Here is a 21136-nt window from a genome sequence, read left to right as displayed (position 1 = left end):
GGGGGGGGGGGGGGGGGGGGGGGGGGGGGGGGGGGGGGGGGGGGGGCAGGGGAATGCAACTGTCACAGACTTTTAAAACATAAAGAAAAAGGTCAACAACCTAAACCAAAGAGAGAACGGCACATCCACCGCCCCCACCCCGGCCCATTGGTACTGAACAGCCAGTTATCCCCGCCCCCCACCCAAGAAACAAGGGAGATTAAAGAAAAGGAAACCCCATTCCCTACCCCAAACCAGTTAACAAAATAGGCTCCCCCCTCCCAAAAAAAACAAGGCTTTGGGGAGAGGCCGTTTCTGCTGAGCCCTCTGCACCTCTCCGCGGAGCCCATGCCAGGGCCTGGCTCCTACTCCTAGCTACTCCGCAGGTTCGCGCCCCCTCCGGTCTGTCTTTCTCCCAGGAGGTCTTTCTTTTATCTAAAGCAAAAAGTCCAAAGTGCGTTTCTGCTGAAGGTAAGGGCCTGAGACAGGAAAGGGCTGTCCAGGCAGGATCGGGGTTGGCAGCTCCGGCCCGCCCCTCCTGGGTCCAAGGCCTCAGGAAGGCATGCACTGCACCCGGTCGGGGCCCTCCTCCTCGTCCGATGTGTCTGAGGAGCTGGGGGACTCATCCGAGTCTGCATCTGTGGCCCCAACCCCAGGCTCTCGCCAGCGCTGTAGAATGGGAAAGGCTTGTTAGTAGTTTCCCCACAAAGAGGACAAGCCTGTTAGGTCTTAACTGTAACTCAGGTGCTCTAGGCCAGGGGTCGGCGGACTTTTCCTTAAGAGGGCCAGATAATAACTATTACCGATCACGTCTATTGCATGTCTATTGCAACTCTTCGGCTCCGCTGTGGTAGCACGAAAGCAGCCACAGACAACATGAATGGACGGGTATGGCTGTATTCCAGTAAAACTTTATTTGCCAAAACAGGCAGCACGCCAACTGCCAGAGTTTGCTAACCCCTGCCCTAGGCCTCTTCGGGCAGAAGGAAAAACAGAAAGTCACTCTGACACTTACCATTTTTCCCAACTCCTTCCCCACCCTCACGCCTCTGCAAACACCGCGCTCTCACGCACGGCGATGGAGAGCAGAGAGCAGACCCCACCCGTCTGCCTGGTGGCTCTTCCAAGGCTACACCAGGGCTCTGGTGGGGGTGCAGGACAATGGATAAGAAACCCAACCACGACCACCTGATCGCTTTTTAAAATGGCGAGGAAGTGTGCGCTAGGACACGTGACCCTTGCGGGGGTCACCGCCCCCGGGCGCCCACCCCCCCACGCCAGCTTACCCGGTGGTGGCGTCTCTGTCTCAGGTGATGCATGAGGAACCAGAGCATGTGGCTATCAAACAGGTCAGTGTGGTGCAAGCTGTCTTCATCCCGCTCCCGCTTGTTCTTCTTAATCACCTGAACCAGAGAGGGTGCTGGGGGTGAGTGTGGCGAGTAACGACTAGGGACCCCGGCCCTGATCAGAAGGGCCTGGCGCCCCATCCCCCTGAAAACGTCCTTCAGGAGCTGTTAAGCCGAAGGGGAGCCAGACCAGATTAGGAAAGGGTGCCCCAGGTTTATCCACTGAGAAGGTCAGGAAGCTCTAAAATAGAACGATTCTTCCTAAAGACCCCCCTTCCCCACTCCGCTGTGAACTCAGGGCACTCCACAGCTGCCCCTGGACCCCTGCGCAGGGGATGCTCCCCGAGGGCCAATCACAGCCGTGTGGGGGAGGGTGTTAGACTCAAAGTGCAACATGGACCTCCGCAGTCAGCCACTTACATCCTTCAGCCCCGTCAGCTCAGTGGAAGTTTCAGCAGTGGGTGCCCAGATCTTGACATCATGGTCTAGGCCGCTGGTTGCCAGCACAGGCAGGTGAGGGTGGGGCTCAAGACAGTTTACCTGGTCAAGAGGAAAGGAAACCACAGGCTCAGGGGTATATGGGAATAGGACTTAAAAACCACTACTCACCTTGAGCCAAACCTATTCCTCAATCAGAGCTGAGAGAGTGCTGGGAAGGCAGGCCCAACCATCACGAACGCAGGCCAAGGGCCCTGGGGGTGGAAGAAGCGCCGGACACAGACTGGATAGATAGAACAGGCCCATCTCTCATCTCCCAGGTATAGGCAGGGGTGGCCTCGCCCTAGACACAGCCGCAGGGGCAGGCAGGTGACTGGCCAAGCTCACTGCTGGCTTCACAAAAAGGCAATGAGGTCCAGATGACCTCATCTACTCCGGATTCCACAGTTCCAACTTGCCCAAGGCTGGAAAAAAAACATCTCAGTGCCTTTCACCAAATGGCAAATAAATTTTTAAAAATGAAGAAAGCAGCAGCTGCCGCTGAGCCCCCAGAAAAGAGAGAACAATCACATTCACTTGGCACGGTTTACTTGGACTGGAGGGAGGCACAGGCTGGGGAGGGGTGAGGCAGTGGAGGCACGCGGATGCTGGAGAACCCTGCACGCCCCAGGGGGATGGCATCCTGCTGTGCACCCAGAAAGCCCAACAGGCTCAGCCACAGGGTGGCACAGTGTAGGAACACAGCTTCCTGGGGCATCCATGGCATCAATCTAAACCACCTCTGGGTACAGTGACTGCGCAGGAGAAAGGGACTGTGGCAGACAGGCAGGCCTTCTGGCTTCAGCGGCTTCCTTCTGTCTGGAGGCACCCATGCCCCCTGCTGTCTAACTTGGAAACATCAGCCTTCCAAACAGGGCAGGGCAGGGCAGGGCAGGGCAGGGCAGGGCAGGGCAGGGCAGGCAGCTCCCAGGGCCACTGGAAGAGCTGGTCCCAGATCTAGCTGCTAAAGCATTTTGGGGCTTAGTCAGCCGAAGAATAGATAGGAAAGGCACCCGGAAGGAAGAGGGTGTGGCCCTAGCCGGTCCTCACCCGTGCCCCCCCCCCACCATCCCATCCCGCCTTGCAGCTGCCCCCGTAGGCCAAAAAAACAACCCCTGGCAAAAAGCCTCTTTTATCTTTTCCTTCTCTCTGGACCAACCTCCTCTGCCTGGCCTGCACACGCAGAGAGCGCAGCTGAGGGGAAACTGGGGCCAGCATGGAAAATAATACTGACCCGGGCTTCCAATCGTCTTTGTTCTTCCATTTTACAAGTAAATAAATGCTCAGAGAAGACTGAAGTGAAGCCCGAGCCTGAGAGTAAAGCAGAAACCACGTTTCCCCTCTTCTCCTTCTCTCAAGCCCCGTATCAGCTCACTGCGAAGTTTCTACTGGAGCTCTTTTCGGGTAGTGCGGACAGTTCTCAGCATCTGCGGCATGAGGAGACCCCAGACAGGAGCTCCGCTGCCGGAGATTATTATCCAAAGATACGTGACAACTTACACGTACAAACCAGAGATCATTCCGCCGCCTCCTGATGAGCCCTCCACCCTGACTACCTCTCCTGGAGCAAGTCAGCAAAATCAAAAAAATCCCTTGGAACTTGGGACTAAGGACAAAGCCAAGGGCAAGAGAGACAGCAGTCAATACCGTATAGTACCTGGGTTGGAGCCCGCAGGGGGAGCCGACAGAGAGCTTCTGGGCCAGGCCCGTCTGAACGCCAGCACTACCCGGTCAGTAACAACCTGAGCGGAGCAACGAGCTCCAGCCTCAAGAGGCCTGGGCTGGGAGACACGCAGATGGGACAGAGCAGTGAAGTGCTCTGGGGGACCAAGGACTGTCCTTAACATCAACCCCACCCCCTTGTCCTTAAATGGGAACAAAGAAAGGACTAGAGACTGACGCAAAACCAGAGTCGAGAGACCTGGGCAAGGCGGATGATAACTTCTAAGATCCCTTCTGGCTGTAATATTCTACTTTACAATGAGCTGCAATGCGTCTTCTTTGGAGGCTGGCGCCTGGCGACCTGCTGCGGGGAAGTTAGGGCCAAAAACACGGAGGTGGCCAGGTGGGAACACACAGATCATCAAGCTCACACGGGGACAAGAACAAGCTGGGAAACGCTCTTCAGGGTGCAGCCTCTTGATCTCTTGTTCCGGTCTCTCACTCTCGTGACCACCAGACCCAGGCGTGGGGCCCGCCTATCCCAAGCGGCTGCCCTCTCCACCTGAGAACCTGGATTACCCATCAGACCCTGCTATTGGCAGAGCTGAAAGCAAACCGGCCTGCAGAGTGGTTTGGGAGAGGGCAATCGGCCCTGCGTCTCTCCGGAACGGAACGCAAGACAGTTTATGATCTAGAAAGGATTCACTGGGCCCTTCTGACTTCCTTCTGACTACATGCCTACTGCAGAATTCTCACGAAGACTCCAGTGTTTTAGTTTGTTCACTGCAGGTGATAGAGGAGGACCTACGGAAGGGCAGGACAGGAAGCGGGCAACAGTGAGATACGCCTTCAAGCTCCACACCCTCTCCACATGCGTCCAGGCCAGAGAAGCCTGGGATCTCTACTGGCCCCAGGTCCCAAAAACTTAGACAAAACCAGAAAAAAATCTGAAAGAGCTTCACGTGAAGGCAAGAAACACACAAGGAAAGGGAGCCTGACTGCAAAGCACCATTTTAAATTCCACCACCATTGTCTGGACACCTCATGAAGAGATGGGCTCTTTGCAACTGCCCGGAGCTGAGACGGGGTGAAAAGGGAGAGAGACCAAGCTGTCTCAGCCATTCCTGACAGGCTCCTAACCAGACTCGGGTAATCAGTACAAGGCAGTCTCCCAAACTGCCTCTTTCAGATCTTCTGCAGTCCAAAAACCTTACAATAGGAAGCCACTAAATTCCTTTTCAGAGTCTGGGTCTCAAAAAAGAAAAAAAATATATGATGAGCTAGATGGGTCTTAAGAGCTGACCGTACTTCACTCCCCAATTCAGGACCCCTCATGCTTCCTTTCTGCCCTACCCCTACGAAGGGGGTCTGGAATTCAAAGGACAGGCAGACTGATCTGCTCATGGGCTGTACAGCAGGCTGCTCAGTCCTTATTTAAACCACCACCACAACAAATCACCGTATTTGCTCTGTCCCTATCTAAATGTAGATGTTATGGGTTTATATTCATTTAAATATAAACATGACACTTCACCTCTACGTATTTAATATGTATCTCCTAAGTACAAGGATATTCTCCTATATAAATAAAATGCTATTGTCACATGACAGAAACCTAACATTGACTGCCCCACGGAAGGATGTGTGGACCATATTGTGAGTCTCCCAACTGCCTGAAAAGTGCTCCTTCTACCTCGTATCCACTGACCCAGGATCTAGTCAAGATGCCTACTCAGCTACTCTTAAGGGATGAGGCACGTGGCACGGAGACCCCTTTGGCACAGGGCATGATGGGAGTGCCCTGAACTCCAGTGCTCTCCTTTCAGAAAAGGCGCATGGCTAGAGACCCCTCATTCAGGCCACAGGCTCTTCCCTACAGTCCCCTTCTCTCCCGAACAAACCATGCCTCAGAGGGGCAGAAGGCAGAACACGGGAGAAAACATTCCATGCAAACCTCAGCACCCCCTGGTGCCTTCGATGTGGCTGGCCAGACTCCAAGACAGGGCATCGCGCCGCCACAGTGAACTCAGGGGCCCCGCGAACACCTACCTCAATGGCGAGAAGAGCAGGGAGCCGGCCAGGCCAGCACAGCATACTCACCACGCCTCCCTTGTCCCCCTCCATGAACTGCACGATCTGGCAGGAGGACTTCTCCCAGAGGAAGATGTGCCCGCAGTCACTGCCGCTCACCACAAACTCGCTCTTGGGGCCATAGAAATTGACGCCTTTTACTGAAACGATGAACGAGGGAAGAAACCACACGGAAGTTGGCATCAGGCCTGTATGTATTTACCTCATAGGGAATTTAGTTATTCACAAAGTCCGAGTCAGCAAAGAGCCACAGAATCCCTTTCATTTTCACAAACCAAATCAAGGGCTTGTGCGTATACAACAGACAGAGCAAGAGTCATGCCATTCCCCGAGCCTGCTTCTAGTCCCTCCAAGAGCTCCGTGGGGCAGAGGGGCTCCGGTCCCTCGGTGGCAGCCTCAATCACCGTGGTCTATACCCTGCGGGGCACCCCCGGCCTCACGAATGCCTTACCTGTCCCGGCCTGAATCACCCCACTAGGCAGCCCTGTTCCACGAACTCCCGGCCCATCCTTGGTTTGTGTGCTTCCTTAGGACCCCGTCAGTGCTTCCTGGGCCAGCAGTGGGGCTAAGGACGACGGAGGAATATGCCACAGCTGCCCGTAAGAAGCGCCCGTACCCAAGACTGAACAACAGGGCTCCACTCTGGGACGTGGCTAGGGGAGCTGGGGGCCCAAGCTCCGCGCCGAGCACGGGGCTGCACCCTCGCCCTGGCTGCCCGTGGACTAAGTTCCAAGCCCAAGTTCTCCCGCTCTCACTCGCTCGGAAGGAAAGGACACGTCCCTCCAACTCAAAATTATGACAGATACTTGTTGGGAGTGGTGGCAGCAACAGAGCCGTGGCCACCCCAACTTTTCTGTACACGAGAGTCCAGTAGGGAGCTTCTCAAGAACTCCAACCACGCTGTACCCCACGCCAGCTGAATCAGATGTCTGAAGACAGAAGCCACGCTCCGGCATTTCCGAAAGGTCGGCAGTGCGTCCGTGGCACGGCGAAGCTAGGCAGCCGCCCGCAGAACCCAGACGGCCGTTCCCGCCGCAGACTGGGGAAGAGCCCCCAGCACCACCCTCCTCCTCCTCTGGCTCCTCCCAGAGGCCCACCGCCCCCTCCACCCTAGAGTGAGCAGCTCCCCATTTCAGGCAGTTCGGTACCACGGGCGGCGGACGGCTTTCCCAGACTCCCCGACAAGCCCGACAAGCCTGTAGTCGCCTGGAAAAATAGTCACCCACGTCTCCTTACGCCCAGAGGAAGTAACCTCACTGCAGGGATCGAGGGGCCTCGGGCCCTCCGTGCTTGAGCACAGCAGGCCCGTGAAAACCCCTGGCCGATTAATCAGGGACACCCTCCCCCTGCCAAGTCCCTCAGGTAGTTCTTATCTGTACAACCTGATCGAAACACTGCAGTTCTCTAAGCCACCGGACGGAAACTAAAAGACAGCCTCACCTGTGGCATTATTTCTGTGGCCCTTGTATCTCTTCACATACTGGGCCCCGTCGCTGTGAGAGGAGTTGAAGAGGTAAATGTCTTCGTCGTTGTAACTGGCCAGGAGCTCTGCCAAGAACAAGCAGACAGTAGTGAAGGCAAAGGCTGAAAAACAGCCGGGACCAGGAGTCGGGGGCTGGGGTGCAGCTTCTGGCCGGTAGTGCCCCCTCCTAATACCCGGGGATGGCACCCATCTCACTCGGTTGGAACGGCAGGCAGGTCAGGTGTCCAGGGTAGACTGAGAACACGCTGCCAACCCAGGGGTAGCAGGATGCTCAGGAAGGTCACACCCACTGACTCGAGGAGGAGCCGAAGGCGTGAGCACCTGCTCAGGCAAGGAGCCCGGGCGCCGCGAAATCTGATCTGCGGGTGGCGCCCGGCGCCTCCGGGGGTCGTCTGCTGTGTCCTCCCCGCTCGTGTGCTCACCAGCAGCGACTACTCCCCAGCTGCTCCACTCGGAGCCAGGGCACGGCGGTGAGCGCCGGAGGGCACGCGCCTCACTGGCCCGGCAGCTCCCTGGGCAGAGGGGGCGCGCCAGCCTCGGAGCCGGGCCCTGCGCACGTACCTGTGCCGTCGTGGCTGAACACAAGACAGGTGATGTTTGCTTTGGACTCACTGTTCACCTGCAATAAGGAGCAGATACTGACTGATGCCCCACCCCCCCACTTGTCACACCACCTTCAGGAAACAGGTTTTCCTTCAAACTCCCCTACATCTTCTCCCAGAGAGTGAGAGAGCGGAAGAGAGAGACGGACAGGAGTACAGCCAGTGACACGTGGCCGCCTCGGGGGAGAGGGCTTTCGGCTGGCCGTCTTCTGTAGGATGCCAGCCATCCTATATCCGCCCTATCTCACTCAGCCCCACCGTCACGGGGCAAGGCAGTTATCTTCACCTCCGCACTTTGTCGCTAAGAAAACCTAGCTAACGGAGGTGAAGCGACTGCCGGAGACCGCGAAGCCAGTAAGTGGTGGAGCCAGGATTCAAATCCAGGGGTCTGACGCCAAAGTCCAAGCTCCACCCGCCAGGCCGACAAGTTTGGGGACAGCCTTGGGGTTGAGTCGGGGAAGCCTGGAACCACCGGCCCCTCGTGAACCTTACCAGGTGGTGAGGACAGAATTTCTTGAGCACTCCGTTGTTCTCATTCTCGTCAATTTTCCTCTGGTCGTAAATCCTGCCGTGGGCGGAAACGACGGAGATGTTACAACTTACAAACCGATCCCTTGAAGAGCTGCAATGCGTGGTGGCGGGAACCACAGCCAGTGGGAGGTCAGGACAGATAAAGGACAGTCCCCAACCAGGCTTCTGGCTCCCGCTCTTCCCTGAAGGCCCGCCTCTCCTACCCCCTTCCAAACCCTAGCTCTTCTCCAGGTGGTAATCCTAAACCCCATCAGCCTGAAGCGGCTTCTCTCCTCACCCAGCTTGTAATCGCTTACGGTTGATTTCCACCGAAAGCTCCCCAACAGGGTCCGCTGCTACCAGGCCGGGCTCGTGCAAGTCCTCGGGTCTTCAGTCCCGTCTTGGCCCCTTACTTGGCTGGTTCTCCCTCTCGTTCCCCACGGTGGCAATTACGAACACCCACCACACCAGGATCTCCTCCAGACGTCCTCTCTCCCGCCCTCATTCCCATCCAACCACGGTCCCCTTCCCTCATCTCTGCAACCCAACCTCCGACCATCCATTCCAACATCTGGGGCAGATGTCGTGTGCGAGCGTCCCGCCAGGCGCTGGACATCCGGGAGAAACCACACACGGCGGCGTGTTTCCTCCAGTCTCCGCGCCTCCTCTCCGCAGCTGCTCTTAACTTCATCCCTGCAGGACCTGATTCCGTCTGTCTACTCTTCAACCTCCTCCTCGTGCCTGTCCACCCACTTCCCAAAAACCCTCCCTCCACTGACCGGCCCCACCGCTGCCTTTTCTGCCCTTCCCTGTTGTAGTCAAATTACTAAGCAGAGCAACCTGCAGCAACGTCTTCACCTCCTCGCTCCCTATTCACTTCTCAATCCACTGCGGTCCAGCCTCGGCCCTCAGCCCTCTACTGAGACTTGTCTGGCTCAAGTCACCAGGACCTGACGGCCTCCACCCACAGCAGGGTCTCGGGGCGTCTCTCTCGCATCCCGACAGCGTTCACCACTCCTGCCCTCAAACGGTGTCTTTCCTTGATGGCCGACGGCCCCTAACTGGTGTTCATGAGCTCGTCTGTCTGTCTCTCCAAAATGCCCATGTTCCCCAGAGGCCGGGTCTTCGGCTCTCCAGCCTCTGTATAGGGAAACCGCAACCTAGAGAGAGGTTTCGCTGAGATTATTTGTATCCTTCTGACCTCCTTGCTCATGTCATCACCAGAATCATTCCAAAATGCAATATTTTGTGTAAATTCCCGGCTTAAAATCTACTCAGTGACTCTGTATTTTCTACTAGATAAAGTCCAAACTCCTTAGTACATACAACCCTCCATCTCTTCTCAAAAGATCCTACACGTTACACAAAAACAAAACAAGAAAGCGATGCTTCCCTGAAGAAACCATGTCGCAACCTTACTCTCTCACCTCCACACACACTGCTCCCTCTACCTGATACGCTAATTTTGTCTGTAATATTTCCTCTGTGAGAAAGAACAGCATGGTGAAAGGGTTTCTACCACATCTGAGGCGTACAATCGGAGTTCAAATACTAACTCCGCTACTTAGTAGATGAGTAATCCTGGGAAGTTACTTAGTATTTTTAATCCTTACATACCTGTTTCTCCAGAATGCTCCCTGTATGTCTAGTCAAGTGTGTGTCTAGCACATAGCAGGTGCTTAGTAAACACTGGATGAAGAAATGAATGAATCGATACATACTTCTATTCTCCACAATTTCTTGCTTAATATCCTCCTGCGTTGAGAATTACCCAAAAATCTTTGCCAAACGAACACCGAATAAAGAAAAGACAAATAGGACAGGTGCCTGGGTGACTCAGTTGGCTAAGCGTCTGGTTCTTGGTTTCGGCTCGGGTCACCATCTCACGTTTTGTGGGTTTGAGCCCCATGTACAGCTCTGTGCTGACATCGCGGAGCCTGCTTAGTTGCGTCTCCCTCTCTCTCTGCCCCTCCCCTAGCTATCAAAAAAAAAAAAAAAAACCCACAAATAGGAGACTGCTACATTGCTAATTAGTACTCTTCAACAAACAGAGCATCTGATAATCAATTTTTTCCCTCTAAACTAAACCAACAATTCTTAAATGTCACTAAGCAATCGTAAACTTTGTAAGTCTGCAAATTAGTAAAACATATTTATTTTTTAATGTTTATTTACTTTTGAGAGAGAGAGACAGAGACAGAGCATGAGCAGGGGAGGGGCAGAGAAAGAGGGAGACACAGAATCCGAAGCAGGCTCCAGGCTCAGAGCTGTCAGCACAGAGCCTGATGCAGGGCTCAACCCCACGACCTGTGATTATGACCTGAGCCAAAGTCGGACGCTTAACCGACTAAGCCACCCAGGTGCCCTGTAAAACACATTTAAATATGCAATATTTTGGTATATGGACCATTCAGTATTCCTCAGTATCTAATGCGCTCTGCCCCTCCTCTTTATGAGGAAATCTTTACATTCCTTCCCCTTTCTTCGGTATTTATCAAGAACCTACTATATCCTACGGGGCGTCTGGGGGCTCAGCCGGTTAAGCATTGGACTCTTTATTTTTGGCTCAGGTCAGATCTCCCAGTTCATGGGATCAAGCCCATGTCAGGCTCTGTGCTGACAGCATGGAGTCTGCTTGGGATTCTCTCTCTCTCTGCCCCCCCCACCCCCCCACCCCCGTGCATGTGCTCTCGCTCTCAAAATAAATAAACTTAAAAAAAAAAAAAACTACTATATTCTAGCTGTGAAGCTAGACTAGGGGTTGGTAAACCTTTTCTTAAATGGCAAGATAGTGAATATTTTAAGCTGACAAGCCACCTGGTCCTTGATACAACTACTGAACTCTGCCACTGTAGCATAAAAGCAGCCTTGGATAACCCGTAGATGAACAGCCAGGGCTGTGCTCCAATAAAACTTTACTTAGGAAAAAAACAGGCAGTGTAGCTTGTCAATTACTGAGCCAGACAGCGCCGATACAAAGATGAATACGAATTTTTCCCTTATTTTCTGAGCATAGGACAGGAAGAAATTTCAAATGGCAGAGACTTTATTTTTTAGAGCAGTCCCAGGCTTACAGTCAAGTTGAGAGAGCTGACAGAGATTTCTCATACACTCTCTGTCCACACGCGAGCATGATCCCCATCATTATCAACAACACCCACCAGAGTGGTTTGTGTTTGCTCTTACCAAGGATGAAGCTACACCCACACATCATGATCACCCAAAGTCCACAGTTTACCTGAGGGCTCGCTCTTGACGTGGTCCTTTCTACAGGTTTGGACAGATGGATGATGACACCTACCCATCATTATGGTATCATACAGAGCACTGTCACTGTCCCCAAAATCCTCTGTGCCCTGCCTGTTCTTCTCGCCTCTCCCGTAACAACCACTAGTATTTTTACTGTACTCATAGAGTCTACTGCCCTTTCCTGAATATCATGTTGCTGGGATCGCATAGTATGTAGCCTTTTCAGACTGTTTTTTTTTTTTTTACTTAGTAATGTGCATTTCATGTCCCTCCATGTCTTTTTGTGCCTCGTTAGCTCATTTCGTTTTTAGCACTGAATCCCATCCCATTATCTGGATGTCCCAGTTTATGCATTCACCCACTGAGGGACACCTTGGTTGTTCCCAAGTTTTGGTAATGATGAATAAAGCTGTGATGCACGTCATGTACAGGTTTCGTTTTGGACAGAAGTTTTCAGCTCCTCTGGATAAATACCAAGAAGCATGGCTGCTGGATCAAACGGAACAGCATGTTTAGTTCTATGAGAAACAATCACACTGTCTTCCAACGTGGCTGTACCATTTTGCATTCCCAGCAATTGTTAGGGTTCCCGTGGCTCCACATACCTGCCAGCATTTGCTGTGGTCCGTGTTCTGTAGCAGTCTCTGGTTGCTTGATATGTATTTTCCCGATGACACAGAGGTGGAACACCTTTTTATGTATTTACTTGCCACCTATATACCTTCTTCAGTGAGGCGTCTGTTAAGGTCTCTGACCCATTTTTTTTTGAGCTGTTTTCTTATCGTTGAGTTTTAAAAGTTCTTTATGTATTTTAAACATCGGTCTTTTCTCAGATAGGTCTTTTGCAAATATTTAATCCCAATCTGTGGCTTGTTTTCTAATTCTCTTCGACAGTGCCTTTACAGAGCAGAAGTTTTTCATTTTAATAAAGTCCACCTTATCAACTATTTCTTTCACAAACCGTGTCTCTGGTGTTGTATCTGAAAAGGCGTCACCGCTTTTGGTCCAACATCTCAGCAAGGCCCACAGGGGTGCCCGCTGCTCTCTGAGCTTTGCAATGCCACCCAAGGACGACGAGAAGAAGAAAGATGCCAAAAAGTTGGCCAAAAAAGACAAAGACCCAGTGAACAAATCTGGGGGCAAAGCCAAAAAGAAGTGTCCAAAGGCAAAGTTTGGGACAAGCTCCATAACCTGGTCTTGTTTGACAAAGCAACTCATGACAAACTCCGGAAGGCCATTCCTAACCATAAGCTCAGACTCTAGCTGTTGTCTGTCCTGAGACACCGGGGATTTGAGGTTTTCTGGCCAAGGCAGCCCCTCAGGAGCTCCTTAGCGAAGGATTTATCAAACTGGTTTCAAAGTACAGAGCTCAAGCTATTTACACCAGGAACACCAAGGACGGAGATGCCCCAGCCGCTGGTGAAGACGCATGAATAGATCCCACCAACTGTACGCTTTAGACAATAAAAACTTATTAAATCAAAATTGAAGTAAAAAGGCATCACCATACCCCAGCAAGGTCATCTGGGTTTTGTCCCACGTGATCACCTAAGAGTTTTATAGTTTGGGGTTTTACTGGTAGGTCTATGATCCACCTGAGTCAGTTTTTGTGAAGGGTGTAAAGTGTGTGCCTAGATTCCCTTTTTTTCCACACGTGGATGCCCAGCTGTCTCAGTACCATCTGTGGAAGAGGTTACTTCTGCTCCACTGGACTGCCTATACTCCTTTGTCATTTGTCAGAGGTAAGGGGACTACACTCACACAGGTCTACTTTTGGGCTCTCTGGTCTAGCCCACTGATCTGTCTGTCTGTTGTTTTGCCAGTACTACACCATCTTCATTACTGTAAGTCTTGAAATCGGGTAGCGTCAGTCCTCCAGCTTCATTCTTGCCCTTCGACACCGTGTTGACTATTATGGGTCTCCTGCCTCTCTGTATAAACTTTAGAAAGGGTTTGTCACTATCCATAGAATAACTTGCTGGGATGTTGATTAGAACTGCACCAAATCAGCAGATCCAGTTGGGAAGAAGTGACATCTCCGCGGCAGTGAGTCTTTCTATGCCCTTCACATTTTAAATCAGATAAAGAGTGGCTTCGGCATGACCTCAGCACCCAGCACCCTTATGTTACCTCCCTCCACGCTCCTCCAGGTACCCACCAACCTGTCACGTTATAGTCTCTCTCTTCCCGCCTCACCTCCTCTTTCCCGCCACCTGCCGGCAATCTAGTGTTCTCTGTTTTGTGAAGATCAGCCCAAGGACAGGGAGGCAAAGGGACCATCTACCCACTCCAAGTCCTTTACCAATATATTTACCTGTCCACCAACCACCACAGGATTCATTCATCTGATACATTCTCCTCTTCTTCACGCCTTTCGCTTCGTTAACCAACCCCAACAAGACTTAGTAGGAGGCACTCACACCTCCACCATCTCCGTTTGCCTACTTTTTCCCTTCTTTCCCCTCCTTCCCCCACCTTTTTGGGCTCACAGACCAAAAAGCATGTCTCTCTAGGCTTCCTTTCAACGCTCCCTCACAACACTAAACCAAAATTTTGTACTCATGATGCAAAGGCCTTGAGGATGCGTAAGCTATTTCTCTGTGTTCCCTTGAAGGAATTCCTTTAGGCTAGGAATGAAAGCAACTGGCGTATGATGTAAACTATCCAGTAACGATACTTTCAAATTTGTACCGAAAAGGTGAGCTCTGATGGGGAAATCCCAAAACATTCAACTGGCTGAACCAAAGAGGTGCCAGAGAAACTGGGGATGACCCTAACGTCAGAGAAGAGCTGGGATGCTACAAGGGCCATCTGCTTGCACAGGGTCAGGGGGCCTCAAAACCCACACAGGCTTCTGCCAAGTAAATAGCCCGTATCTCCTCAGAATCTGGGATGTACAAAGGGACAGGGGATACTGAAGCTGGTAAGAAACAGAAAATCGAAGTATTTCCCCTTGTGCTGAAATGCTAAAACTAATTTCCAGCTTTACTCTAACCATGGCCAAGTATTAGCTTTGGATTAAGGCATTATCAACTGCAGTTCTCAATAAAGCCGACTGCTTCAGTCTCCTCCAAACATCAAGGCCCAGTGGGTGAATTATCTACAGACACTGACTTTTCAAGCAATCCAGGGCTCTGGGCAGGAAATCCAAATCAGGAATTTCAGTAAATGCCCCATTTGCAGGAGGCACCACCTGGTCGTTCTGACAACTCCAACCCCTGTTTATCAACTGCTTCTTATTTGAAAAACAAAACAAAACAAAAACTACCACTATGTATCTGTTATTGGTGAATAAAGGACAGGAATTTGAAAAGCGAGGGAAACAGGAAGTAGAGAGTAACAAAGTTGCCCAATTCTCTTGTGGCAGGATTCTTGAACAAGGGAAGGTCATCTCTCATGCATTTCTAAAAACTGAATCTATCCCCAAGACACTTATCAATGAAATTAATTTCAGAATACAGTTACAAAAATGAGTTTTTGTTGAAAAAGGAAGATAATGCTTTCCACCCACCACCAGGAAAGCAAAAAGTCATTTATTTTCCTAGTGATCCTCTGTCTCCTCCCTTTTAAACTGATGATCACTCAGCAAAGGGGGATGGTATAGCCACAGAAATATAGTTCACGCAGGCCAACTGGGTAGGGGTTTTGTGACGTGACTAACTTTGTGACGAAGGGCTAGAAGGAAGCTAAGTGGTGCACGTGAGCACTGAATCTCTGAAGTCTGGTTTTCCTTAGGATGGGCCTCAACAGCAAGTGTTATAGCAAATGTTCACAGTGACGAAGGGATCACTATGAAAAAAGAAAACTGGTTCATGACGGTGGGAGTCAAAAACCCTGAGTTCACAGTGAGAACTCCCACTCAGATCTGTATGCGAAACCATTCAAAATTTTTAGTACATGTTAACTTATACATGAAAAATGGTGGAAAATATTTACCAATAGAGGATTTGCTAGTAAACCTGGGTTTATGTCTCAGCTGCTCTGTAGGGACCTTGGCCAATTTATCAAACTTCTTTAAAACTTGATCATCTCTATAATATGGTAAGCTACCCCCCACCCCCCACATCAGGACTGTTACATTAGGGAACAGAATGCCTCAGAAGGAGCTTAAACTCTTTGGAAGGCGATAAAAAACTCAAGATGGCAGGCAGTGGATTCCTAGGCCATTCACACATTCCCACAAGAGACACTTGGCGGCAGCCAATGCGTCAAGTCTCAAACTCCTCAGAGACACAAAGGAGCCAGACTCACCTTACAAACTGATCTCGTCCACCCACTGCAAACTGGTGGGTATTGGCAGGATTCACATAGATCGTATAGAGCCCCACTTTCTTCTCCTTCTCTTTTGTCACCACCAGTTTCCTTTAAGAGTAGAAAAGTAGAAAAGTTATATTCTCGAAAATACCCAGATGGTCATGGCAAGAGAGAGCAGAGAGTAATGCAGACAAAGCTACGAAGAAACCAGATTCTGATTGAGAAAGAAAGAAAAAAGTGGTCTCGGGGCACCAGGAGGCTCAGTCGGTTAAGCATTTGACTCTTGATTTCTGCTCAGGTTATGATCTCACGATTCATGAGTTCAAGTCCGGTGATAGGCACTGAGCTGACAGCGACGAGCCTGCTTGGGATTCTTTCTTTCTCTCTCTTTCTCTCTCTCTCTCCCCCTCCCCCCTCCCCCGCCCCCACTCACATGTTTGTGCATGTTCTCTCCAAATAAATAAATAAATAAATAAATAAATAAAAACTTAGAAACGGAAAAAGTGGTTTTGTTAGTTTTGAACACTGGAACAAGAACAAGACAAAATCACTTCCACGTATATTTAATAAATGCTACTTTGAGGAATGGAAAAACAAATGCGTAGTGAAGTCATTTTCCGGCGTTCCCCAAGACATGTAAGGTACACGTACGCAAAAGTACTGCTCCCCAGGTAGTGTCAGTTTAGCTGGAGCCCAACATGACGACCCTGCCCACACCTTCCCGTCCTAGATAAAAACACCCTCCCAATCATCTGGGAGCAGTCCGCAAGAGGACCAATCATGAAAACAGTGGCCAGAAGGGACCTTAGGGTTAAATCTGTCTCCCGGATTCCACAGAAGTGTCACAACCCAGCTCTAAACATGCACACTGAAGACTGACAAGCCACAGTTTCCTGGCACAGGGACAGCCCGGAGGAAACCAGCATTCTTCCTTTACCCGAAGTGAGCTAGGAGAGGAGATTCCTAAGAAGACAGCTGTCTACAAGGCTGGCTAATCCTCTCTAAATTACTCCTCTGATTGTACCACAAAAGGCAGTCCTTAGGAGGGTACTGGGGTCCTGAGGAAACTCTCTAAAATTCTGAGGTTGTAGCCAGAAGGCTCGGACTAAATAATTCTATTCTGTCCCAGCTTAAAGGTGGCACTACGGCTTCCCAGGTCTAAGTGTCCAGCCAGTCAAATGTGACATCACAGAGATTAGTAAATTTACAGGAAATGAAAGACTGGGAAGGAAAGGGCTGGGTTCTAGCTTTCGTTTTTAATTCTAGAGTTTTGCTCATCTTGTTGCTATGGAAACTGAAAGAAATATAACCATGACAACGAGTTTCTTGGTAAAGAAATGATTTTAGCATCCTCTCTGCCTGGTCAAAGTCACTCCAGCCTAGAAATGCGCTACGCAAAGTGGAGAGATTTTACTTGATTTTAAAACCTCTGTAACCTTTCATTAAAACAGTAGATGGAAATCATGAAAAATGAATGTCATTAGGAAATACACACACATACACAACCTCAAAAACACAAGGTAGAAAACACTCCAAAAAGAGTTTAAGGAATAAAACCAGCAGTGGAGAAGAGACAGCTCTAATCATTTGTTTTTGTTTTTTTGAAAGAGAGCACACAAGTGGACGGGGGCGGGGAGGAGAAGGAATCCCAAGCAGGCTATGCACTGTCAGCTCAGAGCCCATCACAGGGTTCAAACTCATGAAGCAAGAGATCATGACCTGAGCCAAGATCAAGAGCTGGACGCTTAACCGACCGAGCCACCCGGGTGCCCCGTCTAATCGGGCTGTAGACGGGGAAAACGAGCAGATGCTGCTTTTCACAGGACCATTCCATTTCCTCAGCAGTTTGGACCTTCAGAAGGAGAGGGTCAGACAAATATAAAGGTGAGCACGTGGAAGCAAAAGGAAGAAACCTGGGGACACGTGGGTGGCTCAGTCGGTTAAGCTTTCGACTTTTGACTTCACTTCATGTCCTGATCTCACAGCTTGGGAGTGTGAACCCCACATGGTGCTCTCTGGGTGCGAGCTGGAGTCTCTCTCTGCCTCTCTCTCTGTCTCTCCCCACCTCAAAATAAATAAACTTAAAAAAAAAAAAAAAAAGGGACAGATTATGAAATAGGGCTTCACTGTCCTGTAATCCTGACAGAACTCAATCTTTCTAATGCTTCACTTTATTCACCTGAAACAAAGAATTCTCTCTCCCGGTGGATAAATGCAGAGTACCTTGGGCCCTCTGGGGAACTAGCAGATGTGCTATAAAAATGATTAATCTTGTACCCAGCTGGCTCAGTCGAAAGAGCATGCAACTCTTGATTTTGGGGTCGTGAGTTCGAGTCTCATGTTGGGTGTAGAGATTACTTAAATAAAAACTTAAAAAAAAATTGTTTCAATGATTAATCGCGATGGCAGCAGGGGGAAAAATGTTTTTCACATTAGGAGGAGGCAGCACACAAAAACACAGGAAACAAATTTACTAAGTTTCGCTATAAAATTTGCAGTTTTTTAATAAGCAGGTATGTTCCAGCAAAAAAATTAAAAAAACAGGAAAATAATTACAAGTCAAACCAAAGAATTCCTTTGAAGAAGATCTCAAACTGGCTGCCACTGGCTAAACGAATATCCCATCCACAGCTCCAAAGCCAACTCTTTTCCTAAGAGGTCGGCCAATACCACCAGCTTCCAGAGACGCAGCTAGCATAAATACGTAAAAGTTCCCCTTACGCCAGCTTCACACAAAAACGTCTCTGATGTAAGTGGATGTTCACACACCAGCTTAAACTTAAGAATAGCTTGGATTTTCCAGCCATTCAGCTCCCCACCTCAGTCAAGCTTTCCGCTACTATTTCAATCCTTAAAGCAAAAACTTTTTGAAAACTCACAGTCCCTGATTCCCCAAATCCAGAATCTGGGCCTGCTCCTACATGAAGTTTCTCCTACATTCCCCATCTATCACTGCTCACACCAGAGCCACCGTGTACATCATTTCATTCCAAGTCCAGTAAGCTAACACACTCATCTGTTCTGCCCAGTACTGGGCTCCCAACTCCTTGTGGCCTCACAGTGGTTTTCCTAGGACCTGACGCACAGGATAAGCTCTCTCCCACCTGCCTCACAGCTCTCTACCAGAGCAGACCGAACAAACTCAGCCCATTTGCTTCACCTCTGCGTTTCTCCCCCTGCCCCTACTCTGGAACTTTAAAATGAAAACCACAAACATGCAGATCAAGAAATTAATTTATTTCCTCACAACTAAACAGCTGCAAGCTAGTCTAGAAGGTAGATCTGTTGTCACCCAGGCCTGTTCACCTTCCAGTAAAACCCATAATCTCCCAATCTTCATTCTCTTGAAGGTTTATAGAAGTACAGTACATCCTTTCTACAAGCCTAAAACATTTTTTAAATTCTTCCACTTTCTAGACAACCTTTTCTATAGTGACCTTTCTAAAAATAAAAGTCTGGAGTGCCTGGCTGGCTCAGTCGGGAGAGCATATGACTTGATCTTGGGGTCGGGAGTTCAAGCTCCATGGTGGGCATAGAGCTTACTTAAAAAGATAAATAAAAAGAAAGAAAAAATAAAATAAAAATAAGTCTAATAATAATCAGCCTTAAGATTATATTCCCTAGGGGCGCCTGGGTGGTTTAGTCTGGTAGATGTCTGACTCTTGGTTTTGGCTCACGTCATGATCTCACATTCGTGAATTCGGCTCATGTGCTGACAGAGTTGGGCTCTGTGCTGACAGCGTGGAGACTGCTTGGGATTCTCTCTCTCCCTCTCTGCCCCTCCCCAGCTCTTGTGTGTGTGTGTGTGTGTGTGTGTGTGTGTGTGTGTGTGTGTGTCTGTGTGTGTGTGTGTGTGCGCGCGCGCACTCTCTCAAAATAAACATTTAAAAAAAAAAGTCCCATGTTCTACTGAGTGAGCCAGCCAAGCACCCCAAAATTTGTTATGATTTTTAAGACTAACAAGACAATAAAAAAATCTAGATAATCCATCAACAAGGTAGCAATTAAATAAACTGTATTACACCAAAGCTGTAAAGTAGACCTTTATGGTCTGATGTAGCAAGAACTCCAAAAACACATTATAACATGAAAAAAGCAAATTGCAGAATCCTACGTGTATGTACGTGTATATATACATGGATGAAACATATATGTATATATTAAGATACATAAAAGTATAAAAAAGGATTGGAAAGGTATTCCAAAATTTTTAACAACGGTTACCAATAGCTAGAAAAGTGGGGGTGGGGGAGATGTGCATGAAGAATCATATACATTTTGCCCACATACTTTATTATTTGAAATTTTTAAACAAGATGTACTTGTTTATTATAAGAACTAAAATTTTAACACAGTAAAATAATTAGCAGCCATAATATAATCAGTTCCAAACACAGTGCCAGACACTATGCTGGGGCTTCAAGCACCTTTATCAATAACCCTCAGAGACAAGAGAGTAAGATATACTGATTATGCCCAAAGTCAGACAGAAGAAACAGAGGTTCAGAAAAGTCAGATAGGTCGTAACTAGTAGTGCCTGAGTCGCAATCTGACCCAGGTCTGTCCAGATCCAAGCAAGATGCTATGTTCCTTCTATGAGATCACATAGCTGATAAGGGTTTAATCATTAATCACGAGTCTCAAATTCATGTATAAATGAGCTGTGGTAAGACAGAACTCTATTATAGCTACCAATATTTTTGTTCAAGATTTATCATTTGTTTACATGTTTCTATAAATAACTGAAAACTACATAGGACCGTATCTCTCAGCTGCCCTGCAGGGTGATGTGCTTCCTGTGGGTGAGCTGAGTGGCACCCAAGTGAACGGAGAGGAGATCAACAAGGTATTCAAGCTCACACGTAAGATGACTGAATCTCGTTCTGGAAATAAAAGTACACATGAACAGTGCTACACTGCTGAGAAACAGACAAACAACAACAAAGAAGTGAGGAATTGCCCTAAACCTCAATCTGCTTCTTAGCATAGGCACAGAGGGACTCTGGAGACTGACCGGAGAGGTGGGTATTACCTAGGACACGTAGGGTACTTTCAAGGCCAAGAGGTCCAGTGATGTAAAAATATCTACTGCTACACTTACGAAGCTGGCCGGTCTTGTCTGAGGTCAATGGTGAAAACAACGGCGTCTTCACCTGCAGACAGGAACGTACAGGGAGAGTCCGGTTCCAGGGCCAACTGAAGGAGAAAAAAAGAAAGCATGAGATTTCTACAGATTAGAATCAGGGCCATCTAGTTTATTCCTTTATCTTTAGGAAGGACTGCATTTTATTTACTATTTACTTTTTAATATTTACTCTTGATAGAGACAGTGTGTGTGTGCGTGCACAAGTGGGGGGGGCAGAGAGAGAGAGGGAGACGGGGGATTGAACTGGGCTCCATGCTGACAGCAGAGAGCCTGAAGGGGGGCTCTAACTCATGAACTGTGAGATCATGACCCTTGAGCCGAAGTCGGATGCTTAACT

At 49.3% G+C, this 21136-nt stretch overlaps 1 protein-coding gene and 1 pseudogene across 3 annotated transcripts in view; one reads left to right on the top strand and one right to left on the bottom strand.

Annotated features, from left to right (window-relative positions):
* Positions 1–6: 6 nt before the first annotated feature.
* DCAF8 (DDB1 and CUL4 associated factor 8) overlaps positions 7–21136 on the bottom strand; it is a 41125-nt gene continuing 19995 nt past the window's right edge. For all 3 annotated transcript variants that reach the window (XM_040452455.1, XM_040452453.1, XM_040452454.1), the window contains exons 6-14: positions 20755–20849; positions 15651–15761; positions 8133–8205; positions 7600–7657; positions 6996–7103; positions 5565–5695; positions 1746–1865; positions 1266–1382; positions 7–648 (exon numbers count right to left, since the gene is read on the bottom strand). In XM_040452455.1, coding sequence (XP_040308389.1) covers positions 532–648; positions 1266–1382; positions 1746–1865; positions 5565–5695; positions 6996–7103; positions 7600–7657; positions 8133–8205; positions 15651–15761; positions 20755–20849 — 930 coding nt within the window. In that variant the 3' untranslated portion in view covers positions 7–531. The remainder of the gene's footprint in view (positions 649–1265; positions 1383–1745; positions 1866–5564; positions 5696–6995; positions 7104–7599; positions 7658–8132; positions 8206–15650; positions 15762–20754; positions 20850–21136) is intronic.
* Positions 12275–12832, top strand: LOC121015512 (40S ribosomal protein S25-like; annotated as a pseudogene).

Source organism: Herpailurus yagouaroundi, unplaced genomic scaffold (genome assembly GCF_014898765.1).
Source record: "Herpailurus yagouaroundi ecotype Mexico unplaced genomic scaffold, PumYag 207, whole genome shotgun sequence".
Classification (NCBI taxonomy): Eukaryota; Metazoa; Chordata; class Mammalia; order Carnivora; family Felidae; genus Herpailurus; species Herpailurus yagouaroundi.
Note: the sequence above shows the minus strand (reverse complement) of the source record. Positions and strands in the feature narration are given on the sequence as shown.